The sequence below is a fragment of the Ahaetulla prasina genome, chromosome 1, assembly GCF_028640845.1.
Source record: "Ahaetulla prasina isolate Xishuangbanna chromosome 1, ASM2864084v1, whole genome shotgun sequence".
Lineage (NCBI taxonomy): Eukaryota > Metazoa > Chordata > Lepidosauria > Squamata > Colubridae > Ahaetulla > Ahaetulla prasina.
In genome coordinates, this window is record NC_080539.1 from 106,626,807 (window position 1) to 106,647,749 (window position 20,943).

The 20,943-nt window shown below is 37.7% G+C and overlaps 2 protein-coding genes across 5 annotated transcripts in view; one reads left to right on the top strand and one right to left on the bottom strand.

Moving 5' to 3' along the window:
- Window positions 1–20,943, bottom strand: part of AKAP7 (A-kinase anchoring protein 7) — a 71,172-nt gene that overhangs the window by 23,508 nt on the left and 26,721 nt on the right. For all 4 annotated transcript variants that reach the window (XM_058171790.1, XM_058171800.1, XM_058171782.1 and 1 more), the window contains 2 exons: window positions 12,340–12,449; window positions 1,334–1,481 (listed from right to left, as the gene is read on the bottom strand). In XM_058171790.1, coding sequence (XP_058027773.1) covers window positions 1,334–1,481; window positions 12,340–12,449 — 258 coding nt within the window. The remainder of the gene's footprint in view (window positions 1–1,333; window positions 1,482–12,339; window positions 12,450–20,943) is intronic.
- MSH5 (mutS homolog 5) lies at window positions 7,738–10,179 on the top strand. The gene has a single exon (XM_058163800.1). The coding sequence runs from the start codon at window positions 7,738–7,740 to the stop codon at window positions 10,177–10,179; it is 2,442 nt and encodes an 813-aa protein (XP_058019783.1).

The window sequence follows — 20,943 nt, forward strand, 5'->3', positions numbered from 1 at the left end:
GGGAATCTATCAAGTTCCTTTCTTTATGTGGCCTGCAATAAATAAATAACAGCACCATTTGCTGACCTTGTTACTGTAGCAGAATAGGATTCTACAGAATAGAAGAGGCAATTCTTTTGATGGCTCAAGGACAGCTGCATAACACTTCAAATCAACTGTGAGAAACAGTCCTATTTCTATTCCGTTTCCATCAACTTGGTTACAGCAGAAAAAAGATAAGCAGATTCCAAATATATATTTTAGCCTTTCCTCCCTAAAGCATGACAGAGAAAGCAATTTTAATGTGCAATTATAGATCTAATTTATCAGTTTGTGAAGTAGGCAGTTTTTCAAAATGAAAGTACTACCTTGATAACTGGGTATTGGAACTGTCAGTCAAAGAATGATTAACATATGGCCGCACATTTCCATTTAAATTTTAGAGGAAAGTGAGCTGAAGACACAGAGATTTGGTGACAGGTATGAGAAGTCTATAGCCTCAACCCAATTAAAGTCTCCTACCATCACTGTGAGCAGATAAAAATTAAATCCCTGACATATTCTTAAGAAGGGCTATATTCTAGAGCAAGATTTGAATTGTTGGATTCTATGGCTAAATATTGGTGCTTCTATCACCTGCCATATCACGTGAAGTGCCTCAGTTGTTGAAGATATTGTTCATGTTTTTTTTTTACTGTCAACTGTATGTACTTCTTAGATTTACATAATTAACATCTCTCCTTGAAAAGACGGCCCACTGGGATCTGAATCGCAGATTGTTCTATTTCCTCCTGGGATTTAAACTTTTTGTGAGCATTTTGTGAGATTTAAACATATTATGAGCAGAATTGCTAAGTTTCTAGTTAAGGCACCAATTACGTTGAACAGATCAGGATATATTGTAAAGTTAATATATTTATCTGAAAGCTGATTCTTTGTATTTACCACATATGTATTTTATTACTATATTTTCTTTGGTATATTTTTCTCTAGAATTAAATCTTGTATTTTATTTTATGATATGGACATAAGTCTAATCAATAAACTACCACTACCACTATGTACAAATATTTATTGATATATAGATATTTTGTAAAACAATTAGGAGTCATCTTGCTGTGAAAGTAATCAGGGTGTGCCACACAGCCACTTTTGTAAGAGCATTGCTTGAAGACAGGGCAACACTATGAAAAAAGGCTTCAAAGCCTTATGACAGGCCTAGTACTTAAGTTTTCATTCTTAATGTTATATTCACTTGCAAAATTCTATAAAGAAATCAGCAAAGGTTTTACACATATGGTATATTCTGCATTATTAAATAGCATAGAAAGGATTAAGAAATATGTTTTCTTACCCACTACAATCGAGGATTCACAATGATAGTAGCCATTGGGTTGCTTTTTTTTCAACATTGAGCAAAGATCTAGACGGCTCATAAGTTCATCTCCAAAATGATGATTTTTGAAATTTGCAAACATGCTTGAATCAATTCTCTTCACTCCCTTGTAACATCAAAGAAAAAGCACAGAGAGAAGAAGAGAAAGTGAACATCATACAATAGGTAACATTTCAAAGAATAACCTAAAAATGTGAATCTTCGGGTAGGACTAGTTTAGATCTCATTAAGTTTTAAAATAAAGTTGATTATTTCCTGGCTAAAGACCTAATTTAGAAAACTATTAGAGCTGTGAGAATATATTAAGCATTAAATTTCACTACTATAGCTTAACCAATAAGATTAGTATCTTCTTAAAATAGCCTTCTGTCTGACAGAGAAAAAGATCTAGACTGAAACCTGCTATCAGTTGTAAATGCAACCTCTGATGGATCATGTGTACTTTGTTCATTAGTATAATTCTTTTAATTGGTAAATAATATAGTTAGCAAATGAGGTTAACACTAGACTCATAGCTGATCTCTGGAAGCTCCAGGCTTTGCTGTTATATTCCCAGCTGTTCTTGGCAGTTCAGCTATATCATGCAGACAATGGCAAGAGTGACAAGATGCAGTATGCCGTCATATTGTTTGAACTCTTCCTCTGGGCAGTTGTGCAGATCGAGCTATGCAGGCAGTATAACTTTAGCTCTCTTTTTGTTGTTGTTAGTTGCAAAGTTGTGTCCGACCCATCACCCCCATGGACAACGTTCCTCCAGGCCTTCCTGTACTCTACTGCTCTCTTGTGATGAGAAGCTCATGAGGTGTTGAAGAATCAGTGCCAATAGATTTGCACAGCCGGACTGCAATCGTCTCTACACTCTCCACTAAAATAAACAAGAATTGGTGCCCACATTTGGGTTATTTTTTCCTAATTCTTTACCTTCTGTCTTTTTTATGGGTTTCTGTGTTGAATAATGGAAATCAGCTCAACATTTTGTTATTTCTTTTATAATCTGTTACTAAAAATATGGATAACAAAATAAGTTTTTTGTTCTTTTCTTTTATTCTGTCTCTATTTTCCCTTTTCTCAGTTGTTTCCCTGTGTTTATTTCTGAATAGTAGTCCTTTGAGATTTTCCTGTATAGCATTTTGGCTAGGATTCCAAAAATGCATTAAGGATTGCAGAGAATTGTAAACTCAGCTCTTGGTCCCAACTATTTAGAATAGCTATATCTTTCCAGGATCAAGCAGATGCCTTTCGTAACAGCTACACAATTTTGAGAGAAGATGTGACGAATAAGTTGCAGGCAGGTGCTGTACTCATATTCCCATATACATAACTGAATTTTACATAACTGTACTTTACATAACTGAATCTGAACAAAACTTTCACAATTTAGTCCAAAAAAGGTTTTAAAAGTTAATTATGACAATTACTGCCATTTGTGGTAGGAAGGGACTTCTGCTACTCTATGTGAAAACTATTATGTAAGTGAACAGAACAACAACCAATTGCATAATACTAAATGTTACAATATCAACCTGGCATCTGGTACCTAAAGAAAGTACCAGATTATTTGATTCAATAATTTGAAATCATTTCCTACTAAGTGATATAACATGTACTTCAAAATACAGGCATATCATAAATGTAAATTTTTTAATAAAATAAAATAGGCAGAAAAAGACTTATAATCAGCTTTAAATTTAATTCACTAAAATCACACAAAATCATATTTGGGAACATTATCTACTCCTTTAGAAAAGTCTATTAAGTTGCTAAATGTGGTAGGAAAGAGAAGAGGACAAGGTACATGAACTAATTTATAACAGCAATGGGTGCAATTTTTCAAAGAACCAAAAGATCAGGTTAGGGGCATTTATCTATATGGCTTTTAACAATCAAAATTGACTGAATAGCACATAATAATCAATTATCATATTTTTTGCTTAAAGTTATCTATAAATAAGTGTTGTTATAGTTTTTCTTTCTTCTAGCAATGTTTTATTTTGAGCAAAATTTCTTGCACAAGAATCAAGGAACACAATCGGAAAAATAAGGGGACATATGAGATTTAGTACTAACTACAATATGATAGATAGCTCTGTTTTGGTTAGTGCCTGAAATGTGGCTGACATCTAGCGGTGCATCATGTGTGTTGCATATGAGCTGCTTCTTGATAGCGCATCCCTAGCTCCTTTTAGTCCATAGCAAGTGTTTCTAAATCAGTAACTATGGACTGAGGCTACTTAACCACCCACACTACAATACACTGTAATAGCATAATATAATATTTGCATTCTATCAACTACCAAGGGATTTAAACAAATGAGAAACAGGAGACAAACTAACCTTTTTCATGAGGGGTCCTTAGTGCTCTCTGAGGATGTTATCTTGCAGACATTTCACTACCTAAACCAGGGGTCTCCAAACTTGGCAACTTTAAGACTTGTAGACTTCAACTCCCAGAATTCCTCAGCCAATCTTTGGAGACCCCTGACCTAAACTAACATCATCAGTGCACTGAAACATCTGCAAGTAAACAACCAAGCTCAGAGAGTATCAAAGACCCCTCATTTCAACCCTGAATTACAAATATTCTCCTTTATTGGTAACTCCTCTAAATACGTAAAGCTGGTCCCTTTTCCTAATTTCTAAGACATCTATATGAAGGACATCTATATGTTATCCCTTTGTTTAACTCAGAGATGTTTCTGTGAAAAAGTAATGCCTTACTCCAAATAAGTTCCCAAGTTAATTCAAAAACTAATTTTCATTCATTCGGGGGAGCAGAAACATGTAAGCTAGTCCTCTCCCCTCAAGATGCCGGCAATGAAGCTATCTGAAAAGAATTTTATTTTGATGTCATGGCATGCTAAATGGTTCCCTTGAGTCTTGTTAGTTTCTTCACCCATCTCAAAGCATTTTTTCTGCTACGTCAGGGGTCTCCAACCTTGGTCCCTTTAAGACTTGTGGACTTCAACTCCCAGAGTTCCTCAGCCAGCTTTGCTGGCTGAGGGACTCTGGGAGTTGAAGTCCACAAGTCTTAAAGGGACCAAGGTTGGAGACCCCTTTGCTAGGTGACAACCCTTCCCCCAGTTTTGTTTTGACAATGACAGAAAAGAATCTGGAGAACAAACACTGAGGGGGGAGGGGAACCTCTCTGGAATGCTGAGAGAAAATTGTGAGATAATTTATTTAGGGAAGAGAAATTATTTAGGAGGAATTTGAGGAGTGTGTGTGTGTGTGTGTGCGCGCGCGCGCATGTTCTCCATTGCTCGTGTGCCTTGGGGAATGGCAAGCTGGCCTTTTTTGATTGGAAGAAGTGGGGTTAGGGCTGAAGTCAAGGCCTAGGCCTCCATTTCAGGCCTAGTCTCAGAGCTGCTATCAAGTGCTGCTGTTCAGAACGGCCAACATGGGGGAGAGACGGAGGGAAGGTAAAGAATTTCTCTTTTGGTCAGGATGGTAGTAGTGTGATAGGCCAACTGAGTCAAGTTAGGCAATTTTACATTTTTCACATGCCAAGCTCAAAAATTGCCCTCACTGCCCTAGAGGCTCTGTCAAAGGCAAGAAGTTCACTTTCTTTAAAGCCAATACAGCCACCCTGGAATATTTATAAGCAAAGGATCACAAGACTTCAATGGATGACTAGAGATGATGGAAAGTTGCTTTACTTCTATGAGAAAAGAATGCAAGAGGCAAATTCAGAAAATAAAAGCTATATAAAACGGGCTTTGATCGGAAAGTATTGGCAAGGTATTTTTGCAACTGTATTGCAACAGCATGCATAGGAAACATGCCAGTGTATGTACCTGTGTGGATACCTGTCTGTAAAATAAGGCTATCCATCAGTCAGAAATTATTCAAAAGAGATACAGTACACTGAACCTATAAGAATGCAAGCATGGCATCTCAGCAAAAGGGTTTTCATTTTTTCCAAATAATTTTCAAATCATGCACAAGACTAAAATATAGTAAAAGGTAAAGGTTCCCCTCGCACATACGTGCTAGTCGTTGCCGACCCTAGGGGGGCAGTGCTCATCTCCGTTTCAAAGCCGAAGAGCCAGCGCTGCCTGAAGACGTCTCCGTGGTCATGTGGCCGGCATGACTCAATGCCAAAGGCGCATGGAACGCTGTTACCTTCCCACCAAAAGTGGTCCCTATTTTTTCTACTTTACATGCTTTAGAAACTGCTAGGTTGGCAGAAGCTGGGACAAGTAACGGGAGCTCACCCCGTTACACGGCAGCACTAGGGATTCGAAAATATAGTACATGCATATAAATGTAAGAATAAAAAACTGTCTGAATTTAGGAAATATTGATCAAGCTAGTTTACACCACTGGAATAATTAGAAAATACTATAAATGGAAGTCCACTTTAGAAAGGGGACAGTCAGCAACATCAGTACAAAACCTCTTAATTCTTACAAGGGATAAAGATAAAGTGAGGTGTTCTGCATGGAAAATATCTACTTTCAATACTAAAAAGTGGTTTGTAGATAGATGAGGAATAGATTAATACTGTCATGGTATCTCTATTAGTAGGATACTTATGAGGAAACCTGTTCATGCCGAATCTGGCTATTTTAGGCTTGGGACCAGGAACGCATTGGGGATTTTGTTAATGTACTACTCGTCCTGATGCTGAAGGAAATTTCTATTGAGTTTCTTTTAGATGTCATTTTCAAGTTTTAGAAGCATCTGGGCTTATTGTGCTGGGTGACTTCATTATTCATTGTGGAGCTGGTTTGTCTGGGATAGTTTAGGAATATACAGCACCCAACAGAGCAGTGGGTCAATATAATGCAGCTTCCTTGATTAATTTGATTTTTTTGTTCTAATCAGGAGGCTGTTCTGACAGTGGAGAAGTCTGAGGTCTACCCTGGCGTTATGGATAGACTGCTATCTGGTTAATGTTGGATTAATGGCTAGACATCATCTTTGTGGGGACCCTGAATCTATTATGATGAATTTACCCCCAAAAAGCTATTGGACAGGTGACTTGAGATGGTATTTTTTCACTAAATGTTTTTCTGATCGTTGTTTATTACTTCTACCTTGCAAGTTATTAGAGAAGATTTATTCAGTTCTGTAAATTTCTGATTATACTATGAATAGACATACTACATATACTTTTCGCACTGTAAGACGCATCTGACCATAAGATGCATCTAGATTTAGAGGAGGAAAACAAGAAAAAAAAAAGAACATGGAGTGCCATCTTGCTGTGAATATGGAGCGCCCAATATGGAGCAGCAGTGTAGTTAGGGCAGGTGGTGGAGCATGAGAGGACCACAGAGGCAGCCAATGACAAAGACAGAAGAGGCGGGGTTCAGCACTGTAAAAGGACCCCACCGCCTGGCTGCTATCCACCAAAGGCTCCATTCGCTCCATAAGACACACAGACATTTCTACCCATTTGGGGGGGTGGGAGAAATGTGTCTTATGGAGCAAAAAATATGGTAATTGCTCCAGTCTATCTCCAAAGTTTTTCAATATTTACATGAAATGTCTGGCGGCGCTTATACAGAACTGGTGCTCTCAGTCTGATGTTGACACTCAAATCTATTTCTGTATGACAACCTGAAGTTCCCTTATAGGTCTGCCTGCCTGCAGTCAATAATAAATTGTATGAAACCAAATGCAGACAAAATGGATATGCTTACTGCGACTGGCATAATGGACTGGCATTTATTCTGTGAATTTTTTTCACATATTTAATTTGGTATACAAAAGCAATAATATAATATCAATCATGCAGAAGAATAACTGTTCGTTAGCTAAAATTTAATCTGGTTCATATATTGCTGTCCAGAATTTATATTTTTTTAAAAGGGAAATAACTGTATATTTACATACACATTTGGTCCTGCATATTTATTGTGCACAATATTTCTATTTGGACTTTCTACTTCAAAGACTACAAATATCAGTAGTCTCACTTTAAGAATACTTCTGGGAAGCATATGTACTTTCAGTCTTGATTCCAAAATGCAAAACAAAATTTATTTTTATTCATTCCTTATCTAACAATATTACAATAATTTTGAAGCCTTTCTTTTAAAAATTTATATAGAAAGATTATTGACCTGGTGAATGTTTATTTTAATTTAAAACTGGATGCAAGGAATAAATTAATGTTAAGGGTGGATGGGGCCCTCAGAATGTTCATGTGTATGAGTTAATTATCTTGTATTAATTAGATTTTGTCCTGGTCCATCCACTATTTTACCCTGGGCCCTTTTACTCTTTGATATATGGCTTCTAGCTTAAAAAGATTATATAATCTTCATTTTGCACACGTTCCATAAAGGATGAGCCACTAATACAATACTGTGTATCCAACTACAGATGCCTGAACATTTTTGAAGTCAAGGAAAATGAGTACTGCTGCTACTTTTTCCAACCAGTGCCAGTTCCAACCTCAGCATGTCACTGAAGAAGATGAAGGGCCATCTGAAATCTACCTGTGTGTTTTGTGGTATGGAGGTGAGCTGGGAATTGTTTACTATGACACTGGAGACTGCTCAGTATATTTCATGTCTGACACACCTGACAATGAAGACCTCAAGCTACTTCAGAGAGTGGTAGATGAGGTCTCTCCCAAATGTATATTGAGTAGTGCCAAACAAGATTCTAACATTGCCAAATTTCTGACCAATATAGGTACCACTGAAGGAGAAAAGCCAGGAGGAGGAAAACTAGAGGTTGTCCTCTATCCAAATATGGATTTTGGTTTGGAAGTGGGCAAACAAAGGATTCTATCTAGGCAATTCCCTTTTGTCCCTTCTCACATGACAGCAACTGAGAAAATTCTCTATTTGTCCTCTATTTTACCTTTTGAGAGCCCTCTTGTGTTAAGAGCATTAGGAGGTCTGCTAAAATTCCTTGACAGGAGAAGACCTGGAATTCAACTAGAAGATAGTCATGTTGTTGTCCCTATCTTGGCCTTTAAAAAGTTTATATTGACAGATACTGTAAATGTGGATCAAGACACTTACTGTGTACTGCAGATTTTTAAAAGTGAAGTACATCCTTCTGTGTATAAGCAGGCCACTGGGAAGAAAGAAGGCCTGAGCTTATATGGAATTCTGAACCACTGTCGGTGCAAGTGGGGAGAGAAACTGATGAGACTGTGGCTCATGAGGCCCACTAGCAACTTTACAGAGCTTAATAAGCGACTGGATGTTATCCAATTCTTTTTGTTAGCTCAGAACCATGAAACAATTCTGACCTTACAGGAATGTCTCAAAAATATAAAAAATGTACCTCTAATTCTTAAGAGGATGGCTCTTTCTAACACAAAGGTAAATGACTGGCAGGCACTTTACAAAACTGTTTATAGTGCTGTGTGCCTAAGAGATAAATGTCGCTCTCTCCCAAGCACCATTGAGCTTTTCCAGACAATTTCTCATGTTTTCACTGATGATCTACACTATATAGCCAGCCTAATTAGCAAAGTGGTAGATTTTGAAAGCAGCATCTCAGAAAACCATTTCATTGTCAGACCAAATGTGGACCCCATAATTGATGAGAAGAAACGAAAACTAGTGGGGCTTTCAGACTTCCTTACAGAGGTAGCTCGCAAAGAACTAGAGGACCTGGATAGTAGGATTCCATCTTGCAGTGTCATTTATATTCCTTTGATAGGGTTCTTACTCTCTATTCCACGTCTGCCCACAATGGTGGGCAAGACTGACTTTGAGATTGAAGGACTAGATTTTATGTTCTTATCAGAAGAAAAGCTGCATTATCGCAGTGCCAGGACCAAAGAATTGGATAGTTTGCTTGGTGACCTTCACTGTGAAATACGAGATCAGGAAACATTAATCATGTACCAGCTACAGACTAAGATCCTGGAAAAATCTGCAGTACTTAGTGACGTGATTGAATATACAGCACATTTAGATGTGCTATTATCCATGACAGTCACGGCTCGAGAGAATGGATATACCAGACCCAGCTTTTCTCATTCTCATATTATTCACATAAAAGATGGAAGACACCCTCTGATAGAGTTATGCGCAAAAACCTTTGTGCCTAATTCAGTGGACAGCAGTGAAACATATGGACGGATTAAGCTCCTTACTGGGCCTAATTCATCTGGTAAAAGTGTGTACCTAAAACAAGTAGGTCTTATTACATTTATGGCTCTAATTGGCAGTTATGTCCCTGCTACTGAAGCTGAAATAGGACCTATAGATGGAATTTATACAAGGATCCACAGCAGAGAATCAATATCTCTTGGACTGTCCACTTTCATGATTGATCTTAACCAGATAGCCAAAGCAGTGAATAATGCCACTGAAAACTCTTTGGTGTTAATTGACGAGTTTGGCAAAGGTACAAATACAATAGATGGCCTTTCTCTTTTGGCTGCTATTCTAAGGCATTGGATTGCACAAGTGAGCCAGTGCCCACACATTTTTGTCGCCACTAATTTCCATAGCCTGATGCAACTACAGCTTTTGCCCCACACTCCTCTTATGCAATATCTGACCATGGATACCCATCAAGATGGAGATGAGCTTGTATTTTTCTATCAGATTAAGGAAGGCATGTCCACTGTCAGCCATGCAGCCAATATTGCAGCTCTGGCTGGCATGCCTTCCAAAATTATTGACAGAGGAGTTGAAGTATCAGAACTGTTTCGCAATGGAAAACCTATCCAACGTACTGATCACCCCTCAAAAGAGAAACAGATGCAAAACTGCAAATCTCTGGTGGAAAAATTCCTCTCCCTAGATCTTGATAATTCCCAAGTGGATGTAAAGGAGTTTATGATTCAAGAAGTACTACCTTCTTCAGCTTCCATATTGTAACCTATTATCCTATAGTAATTTGAATAGAGAGCATATAAGTAATTGTAATACAAATAATATAAGACTTAACTATATAGTTTAGTGTATACTGAATTGTTACAAAGTAGGAAATACATCAGAAAAAAATGCTACTTATTGCTTCAGACAAAAAGCCTGAAAAATTCATAATGTACCAAACTGAGTTTCACTCATCAGGCCTTTATTATGTTTTACTCAATGCTTGTCACATCCAACCAGCATAGCCCATTCTGTCATATAAGGGAGATGACAAAACTATGATCCTGATCCTGCAAACCACCATACAGCTATTGTTACATTTGATGAACTATTAATGTGTATTCATGAATAAATTATAACTGAATTTAAATTTAGAAGATTATTTATAGATTTCTATGTATTTTTGTAAACATATTTGTCAATATTCGGACACATAAGAGGATTATGTACAGATTATTTACTTACTTTTTTCCACTGATAAATAATTTCTAAATTTGTGTTATGTGTATTAAATATGTCCATAACACAAAAATAGTCCAGAAAATATCAATGCAAAAACATTTAAAAGTAAAGAAATTGGTATTAATATTCCTTTTTAAATAGTAATTTTGTCATTGCTTTGTTGTGTGTGTTAAAGGTTTTTGTATGTTGGTATTCTAAAAAATAAAATCTACAATGCTTCATGTTGATATTGTTTTCAAATGTCCCAGTTTCTTTAACTTTATAATAGAAATCTTTAATTCAGAACATCCAGGTATTTTGCATACCAAAAAAATACCTTTATTACTGGTTACTAAAATACAGTTATAATACATGAGAAATTGAATTACTTCAGGCACAACCATAGATGGCAGTATATGATCAAGACAAGATTATATTTCTCTCTTTCGCTCTCTTTTTAGTTTGCTTTTGCATTGACAGTAGGAACTTATGGTTTCCATATACATTTAAACTCATACTATTCTTAAATTATTCATTATGGCTGACATTAGATCAAGAGTGAGATACTAGTCCTGTTTAGATGAGTACACAAAATCATACATGAACTTGTTATAATTACTAAATTAGTTTTATTATTTATTTTGAACACTTGCTAATAATGAGACTACTATCATCCCATAAAATGGAGATGTATCTCTTTACTCTTAAATTTACCCTTTACTCTTTAATTTCTCAATGAATTTTTTTTTGATAATACAGTAAAACTAGAAATATTCAGAAGACAGAGGAAGCTCTAAAATCATTTATATCATAACAAACAAATTTGCTAATAATGTTGTTCTTACTGTATTTTTTGAGTTCAAATTACTCTAAAATTTTCAATTGTTATTCATAATCTTAGAAAAATAAATATATTTCTAAAATATATAATTAATTCTTAATTCTACTTTCATACTTTTTAAAAATATATTTTTCTGAATCTTATCTGCAAACGCCTTCACAATGGCTACACTTAAAAGTTACATTTTTTTACTGTTACTCAAGGGCTTCACTACTACATACTTTTACTTTAAAAATAAATGTGAGGCTCACTTCTAAGTGGGCAGGCAAAAGGTTATATACTACCAATATTGTTTGATTTTTAACTCAAATTAAAATGAATGCAAACAGAAACTACATTTATGTAAGAATGTGTATATATTATTCTAACATCTTATAAACCAGGGCAATTTACATATTATTTCCCAGATGTTCCATTATAAAATATGTGCAATTAATCATGACATCAAGGCAAAGGTCAATACAGAAGTACTATATTTATTACAGCCCAGATAAGTGCTTGGCCACAATGTGTCCTTATAGTCATAAAAAAAAAAAAGCCCATGAGTTGGGAATTACTATTAAAAAAGCATGAAAACTGCAGAGGAAAACAGAATTTGTAAAAATGCCCTCTTCCTTAATCTTTCTTTTCTTTATTTAAGAGAGCTGTACAAGCTGAAGTTAATAGTTTTTGTACATTTTTTTAATAATCTCAGATATATTATTATGCTGTCTGTTGGATTAGATGTGAAATAATGTATATATGATTTCCTGATAACAGACTTAATACTGATTTACTGTCACTCGGCTACATTTAGATGTAAAATCATATAAAAATAATTTGTGGACAATCTAAACCTTTACAATGCAAACTACCCCTCAGCTCTATTGTGATTACTTCACCTGCTTTTGTAGTTTTGGGGATTTTGACAACTTCATGAAGGTCAAGTGAGGCTTTAAAATTTTGTCATCTATGACGATACCTTTTTCTTGAAACATCTTCTTCACAATTTCTAGGTTTAAAAAAATAGAAGTACTTAAAGAGGTAAATCAGAGAATGAGAAATATCTATTTCATGAAAAAAGAAGAATCCACTGAAAAGAGAAACACTTTATTTCTAAATTTGCTACAACTAACCCATACAATTTTACACATGTAACATTAATTGCATATAATTATGGTGCAGATTATTTCTTGGAGAAAGCAGGAATTCTATCTCCAACATGGCTGTATAGTGATACACAAGGATTGCCTTATTCTGAGATCGCTCTCACTTAATTTTGCTATTACTGGGATGCGTGAAAGCAAACTGTCAGCTCACATTTGCTTCAAGCATGTTAATACTAAATCACGTTGTGTATGAAACTTAAAATGTATTTGTAAAGTCAATAGTAAAGCAAACACTATTGTGAGTTTTACAAAAGTATGATCAGGCAGCAGAGCTATTTTTAGTCTAGTGCAATTTATTTTTTTTAATCTTAGACAGATGTCAAGAGTTTAAACTTTTTTAAAAAATCATAATAACATATTTAAAATAAGAGGGAACTGTAGAACCACAGAGCTGGAAAGTCCACCGAATCCACATCCTGCTCAGTGCAGGAATCTAAATCAAAGCATTCAACTTCCACTTGAAGACATTAAAGGGGACCAACTACCTGCAAGGTGCTCTTGGTAGGGTTTCTTTCCTATTGAACTGGATTCTGACTTCCTGTTACTTAAACCTGTTATTCTGAATCTTGTACTCTAAAGAAAACAAGGATTGCTCTTCTATATATCCCTTCAAGTATTTGAAGAACACTATCAGTCCTCTTTTGTCAAGGCCCTGTTTCTCCAATGTCCCTTTACAGGAGTTCGTTTCTAGCTCTATGATCATTGTTTTCTGAATCTTTTCCATTTTCCTCAATCTGTCTTGAAATATGTGCCCAGAACCGAACACAACACTCAAGATGGGGTTTGACCAAGTAGAATGGTTACTACTTACTTATCATGTAGAAATTATACTTTTATTGATGTGATATAAAAAGTGTGTTTGTCATCTTTCAATACATCAGTTGGTTTATATTCAGTCTGCAATCACTTACTGCTATAATATCTTTTTCCAAAGTACTAATACCAAATCAAGTATTCTATAGCTGTACCTTTGATTTTTATTACCGAAGAACTCTGCACTTGTCACTTTCAATTTTCACTCACTCTGTATGTTTGATTTAAATTTCATTTCTGCCTTCTGGTATATTAGTTATCACATCTAATTTTCTATCATCTGCAAACTGATAAGCATTCCTCCACCACTGTGCCCAAATCATTAATTAAAACCCTGAAAAATAGAAGACTGAACCAAGCAGCATTCTCTCTCCAATTTTATGAGAAACCACTGACAAGAACCTGATGACTAGGATTTTCAGGCCAATTATAAATCCACCTAATGATCATGCCATCCAGCTCATACCTAATAGCTTTTTAATCAATATGTTAGAGAGTCTTTTGTCAAAAAGCTTTTCTGCAGTTAAGGTACAGTTTGTCTACAGTAATCCCATAATATATGAAGTAAGTTACTGTAGCAGAACTATTTTTATGACATAATGACATAAAATTAGTCTGGCCAAATTTGTTCTTGACAAATGCATGCTGATATCCTAAACTGTTTTCAAGATACTTACAGATCAATCTTTTTAAAGCCGCTACAGAATTTCCATAGGTATTGCTATGATGATGACTGCTACTTTCTTGGATTCCCCTCCCCCCAATATTGGAAGATAGGAATATTTGCCCTCCTTCATTCATGATCTCCAGAGTGCCTCAAAAATAATACACAAGGTTTCATCAATACTATTAGTAATTCCTTCAATACTCTAAAATGCAATTAATCTGGTTCTGGATGCTGAAATAGGTTTTCCTTAACATGGTTCTTTCAATACATTCATCCTGTCCTTCACATTTTGCTGTGGAACACATTGATTTTTTTTGGAGAAAATTGGACCAAAATAGGAACTACATAAGTGCATTTTTTTGTTTACCTTCTTCACTGAACTGTTGGAATACCAGTTTTTAATTCTCCTTTGTTAATATAATATGGTCACGGATCAGAAAACTGTTCTCTTTGAATTTTTAAAATAGGCTACAGTTATCTGATCAAAGTCTTATATTAAACTTTAAATGTTAATATCAATGGTTTATTGGAATTTCTCAGTATCTCCCTCTGACATTCATTTCCCATTTTAATTTCCTTTTCTTTATTTTCATGCAAAGAAACCTGTGATATTTACAGTTGTTAACACAGCTGGATTCAGATTTCATGCCTCAGTAACCTTTCAGACATGTCCTCTGATTTTTCTCTTTGAACTAGAAACTTCAATAGGCCTCTTCAGAGATTCTACATAAGTTGCAAATGCCCAGAACTGAGTTCTTTCTATTCTATCTCTGTCTTCACAAGCCCATTTCTTCATTCAGCTAAATATTTACTTATAGACCTATTTAACAGCAATAGTAATAGCACTTAGACTTATATACCGCTTCATAGCACTTTATAGCCCTCTCTAAGCAGTTTACAAAATAAGCATATTGCCCCCAATAATTTCTGTCTTCATTTTACCAATCTCAGAAGGATGGAAGGCTGAGTTGACTTTGAGTTGGTCAGGATCAACTGCTGACAGTTGGCAGAATTAGCCTGGAATAATGCATTTTAACCACTGCGCTACCACGGATATGAGAGAAAACTATTTTTGTCCCTATTGTTCCAGTTTTTAAACATTTCTAGAATCAGAAATATAAATCTGCAACAGATCTTCAAATAATCTATAGGTAGTCCTGGTTTAGTTCCACAGCTGAGACCAGTAACCTGGTTCTTAAGTAAATGATCACTAGGTGAAACCACAATATTATTTATAATCTTACTTTGGCTTTCCTTTGTTTCCTTTGTTTTCCTTTCCTTTGTTTGAGCCATGGTGGTGCTGTGGTTAGGGTGCAGTACTGCAAGCTACTTCTGCTGACTGCTGGCTGACTGCAATTTGGCAGTGCAAATCTCACCAGGCTCAAGATTCATTCATCCTTCCATCCATCTGAGGTGGGTAAAATGAGGACCCAAATTTTTGGGAGCAATATGCTGACTCTATAAACCAGTTAGAGATGGCTATAAAACACTGTAAAGCGGTATATAAGTCTAAGTGCTATTGCTATTTACAGACCTATGAAGGTTGTAAATGTGACAATTAGTTGCAAAGTTACATTTTCTAACAACCAGTTGATAGATGAGTCAGTTGCAAAATGAAGACTACCTGTATTTTCTGTCAAAAATCTTAAGATTTATGTTGAAAGGCAAATGACACTAGAACTATAGTTACTGATTACAGTCCCACAAATATGGCAGAAATGAAGCTGTAGCACTAAACAAAATTTGCTCAAGATTGAAAAAGGAAAGCTGCTTACCCACTGAACCTGAAATACTTTACAGTAAAAATTATAAACTTCTAAAATTTTAATAAATCTAGAAAGATTATAGAAGTGACCAGAAAAATAACTATCTAGAAGTGACAGCATAGTAATAAAAGATCCCTCTGCAATCAGTATCACCTAAGTATATCCATGTTGAAAAAAGAATTGCTCACATGTCAAAAAGGCCACATTCAAATAATACTTTAACTGCTTGTTTACTAAAGTAGAAGGTCGTCTAAAACAACTTGTTCAATGCTGATTTTAGTCTTCTGCAATGTACAGAAATGGGGATTCATTAATCATTTTCTAGGTTACTTTTTAGTTCACTCAGGTCCAACAGATTTGATCTGTACCTTGTGGTAATATCTGTTGTGCCCTCAAATTTCCTACATCAGAGAGGATTGGGTTATAGATGCATAAAAATGCATTGATAATGAAAATGATAGCCAGTCATATAGTTTTATGCAACATTTTCAAACAAGGAAGCAATGAAACAGGAAAAATAAAATATGACCGAGACAAAGGAAGATTATTTGAGCCCTATTCTACCTCTTGCCTGTTTCAGTCTCAGTCATTCTAAGAAAATGTGGCTTTTGGAAGCAAAAAAGATTCCTTACCCACTTAATATAATGATTGTCATCGACAGCAGCTCGGGAGTTCATGGCTTCCATGACGGCCTTGGACCTGACCCAAGTAGTTGATGGCCCTACTCACATTGGGGGTGGCACTCTGGACTTGATTTTTGTCTCTGGTCAGTGGTTGAGAGATCTGGACTTGAAGGAAATAGTCATTGAACCTTTGTCATGGTCAGATCACTCTCTTCTTCGCCTGGACTTTCTGACCGCTACTCCCCACCGCAGGGAGACGGAGCCGATGCGTTGGTTCCGTCCCAGGCGCCTGATGGACCGGAGGGTTCGGACGGAGCTTGGGCCATTCCTGAGGGTCTGGCTCACGGCTCGGCTGAGGAACTTGTTGCGGCCTGGGAACAGGCGCGGCGGGGCCTTAGACCGAGTCGTGCCTTTGCGACCTCTGACCCGGCGCGGGTCCCAACCGGCTCCTTGGTTCTCCGAGGAGCTGCGAGATGAGCGCCAGAGAAGGCGCCTAGAGAGTTCCTGGAGGTCTAGCCGTTCGAGGCTGATCGGACACTAGTGAAGTCCTATACTAGGACTTACCTAGTGGCATTGAGGGAAGCGAGGCGTAGCTCGCCTCCTCCCTCATTGCATCGGCAGATAACCGCCCAGCCGCCCTGTTTCGGGTGACTCGCTCCCTTTTACATCAGGGGGAGCGGGATGACCCGTTGCAGGGACGTGCTGAGGAGTTTAACGGTTATCTATACGATAAAATCGTTCAGCTTCGGGATGGTTTGGACCAGAATTGTAGTGACGCGGGTGAGACGGCTGAGGGCGGTCTTGGTGACATTTTATGGGATGAGTTTGACCCTGTGGCTCCCGAGGACATGGACAGGTTGTTGGGTAGGTTGAATGCCACCACGTGTTTACTGGACCCGTGCCCCTCCTGGTTGGTGCTGGCCACTCAGGAGGTGACACGAGGCTGGCTCCAGGCAATTACAAGTGCTTCTTTGGTGGAGGGAGTCTTCCCGGCCGCCTTGAAAGAGGCGGTGGTGAGACCCCTCCTCAAGAAGCCTTCCCTGGACCCGGCTGTTTTAGGTAATTATCGTCCGGTCTCCAACCTTCGCTTCGCGGCGAAGGTTGTAGAGAGTATGGTGGCATATCAGTTTCCCCTACACCTGGATGAAACTGTCTATCTAGACCCGTTCCAGTCCGGCTTCCGGCCCGGTTACAGCACTGAGACGGCTTTGGTCGCGTTGGTGGATGATCTCTGGAGGGCCAGGGATAGGGGATGTTCCTCTGCCCTGGTCCTGTTAGACCTCTCAGCGGCTTTTGATACCATCGACCATGGTATCCTGCTGCGCCGATTGGGGGGATTGGGAGTGGGAGGCACCGTTTATCGGTGGTTCTCCTCCTATCTCTCTGATCGGTCGCAGACGGTGTTGACGGGGGCAGAGGTCGGCTCGCGGCGCCTCACTTGTGGGGTGCCGCGGGGTCGATCCTCTCGCCTTTGTTCAACATCTATATGAAGCCGCTGGGTGAGATCATCAGTGGCTTGTGTGAGGTACCAGCTGTGCGCTGATGACACCCAGCTGTACTTTTCACACGGGCCACCCCAACGAAGCTATCGAAGTGTTGTCCCGGTGCTTGGAGGCCGTGCGGGTCTGGATGGGGAGAAACAAGCTCAAGCTCAATCCCTCCAAGACAGAGTGGCTGTGGATGCCGGCATCCCGGTACAGTCAGCTGAATCCTCGGCTGACTGTTGGGGGAGGCATTGGCCCCGATGGAGGGTGCGCAACTTGGGCGTCCTCCTGGATGAGCGGCTGTCTTTGGAAGATCATTTGACAGCCGTCTCCAGGAGAGCTTTTACCAGGTTCGCCTGGTGCGCCAGTTGCGCCTTTCTAGACCGGGATGCCCTATGCACGGTCACTCACGGCCTTGTGACGTCTCGCCTGGATTACTGCAATGCTCTCTACATGGGGCTCCCCTTGAAGGGCATCCGGAGGCTGCAGTTAGTTCAGAATGCGGCTGCGCGGGTTATAGAGGGAGCCCCTCGTGGCTCCCGTATGACACCTATCCTGCGCAGACTGCACTGGCTACCTGTGGCCTTCCGGGTGCGCTTCAAGGTGTTGGTAACCACCTTTAAAGCGCTCCATGGCATAGGGCCGGGTTATCTACGGGACCGCCTACTGCTACCGAATACCTCTCACCGACCTGTGCGCTCTCACAGAGAGGGACTCCTCAGGGTGCCGTCAGCCAAACAGTGTCGCTGGCGGCCCCAGGGGAGGGCCTTCTCTGTGGGGCTCCTACCCTGTGGAACGAACTCCCCAGGACTCCGTCAACTTCCGGACCTCCGAACCTTCCGTCATGAGCTTAAGACGATTTATTCATCTGTGCAGGACTGGCTTAGATTTTAGATTTTAAATTTAGATTTTAAATTTAGATTTTAAATTTAGATTTTAAATTTACAGGGGTTTAAATTTGGTTTTAAGATTTATATTTATATTTTTAATATTTGGCAATAGAATAAGTTTTTTAATAGTTATTTTAATTGTATATAAATGTTTTATGTGCCTGTGAACCGCCCTGAGTCCTTCGGGAGATAGGGCGGTATATAAATTTGAATAAATGAAATGAAATGAAAATGAAATGATTAATTTGTTTGAGTTCTCTGGAAATCTGAAAATTTTTAGAATGATTGCCTCAAGTTAAAAACATAGGCAAACGGCTAAGAGATAATGATTTACTCAGCAGAAATTTGGTAAGGAAAGAAAAATCATTGTTTGAGATAAATGCTTTCTCACAGCCTAATAGTATGAAAATGTATTTCCAATTACTCTCCCTTTACCTTCCTTTTTGTAAAGTGCACGTGAGATTTTTTTTAAAAGCTTCACTTATAGGTGTTGAGGTGCTAATGCACCAAATGTCACAGCTGTGTAACAGCAGGTGGCAGCACTTCACTGACCTTGACTGATTTTGAGAAAGTTTATTAAAATGTATGTTGTGTGTTTGTGTGTGTGAGAGCCTAATTAATAGCAAAAAATGCAGCACTATGAATAAAAGTGTGTGTGCGCATGTGCGCGTGCACTCTTTTTAAGTCTGGAAAGAAAGCTCAATGAGGAATAGATAAAGGATGGGATTTAGCCTACTTTTCTCACAGGGCTTTCTTTCTAGACTCGTCAAGCTGCCCTCTAAGCTTAGTCCCATTTGACACTGTTGAAATTTGACAAATTCACTGTTTAAGGAACCACAGTATCTGTCCAATTATTTATTCTAATTAACAGCAATCTAGGATAAAATTACTTTTTCTATATTAACAGCACAAAAGCTAGGTGATTTCTATTATCATATTTTACTGTTTGTGTAAGTTTTAAAGTGTACATTTCTGCATTGTGACCAGAAACCCATTTCTTTGTGAAGCAGCATTTAGAATCCCAAGAGATTCATTCCATTCCATTTTGTTTCATTTTTTTTCTAAGCACTTAGGTTCCTCATTTATTTACTGATTATTTTTTTCAGTAAAACCCCTGGTTCAATTAACAGCTACTGAGATATTTGTTCTTAGACAATCAGCATCTAACTCACAAAAAATATGATAGGCATGGCAGGAAAAAGAAAGCCTATTAAATAAACGTATTTAGAAACACATTAGGAACAAATAAAAATATTATTAGACTTATTTTGTGTATAGTATGATACTCAAACTGATGCACAATAGTTACAGTGTATACAATATGTATGCATGCTGAAGGCCTGCTTTGTGTGTGAACTTTTACTTCAAAATTATTTGATTAGACTCACTGCCAAAATTTACACAAGTTTCTCTGGAAAAGCTAGATGTTATTAGCAACCTGAACAACGCCAGCACAAGATTAGTATCTAATTAAATTCAAATAATCTGCTTGTTGGCTGACCTTAACTGCTCTCATTTCCTGTCATTTCTTTATATTGTTCTTCCTCTAAACCGCTTTGGTGCAGTAATAAACAATAGGCAACCTAATAACTCTTTTTTTACAAAAATGAAACAATAATCCTAACAGTTAAAATAATATAATTGTCATAACAGTATATTGGGATTAGATAAACACAATGCAGAATGTTATACTAAGAGAAGCAATAAAATGTGGGGGAGGGGTTGTCTGTGAAAATATCTAGTAAAGAAAACACATGACATGATGTCACCATGTTGGCAATGTTTCTTTTGCTCACAAAAGATAACAAATAGGCAAAAACAGATTACGTATAATAATATATATTTGTTTTTATGAGATGTATCCGAAAGCCATGTAGAATAGATGCATCTGTTGGAGGAAATGACTTGTGTTCCTAAAGTGTGCGGCCCACTCTATGCAAAGTCTATTGAAGCAGGTTTGGTTGCTTTAACAGAAATAAATTTTAGTTATAGAAATATATATATATATCAAGTAGGCAGAAATCTAGCCAACTACATCCTACCAGAGGCAAAGTTAGCAACAGAGTATTCATGTGCAAAAAAACAGGAAGGGGG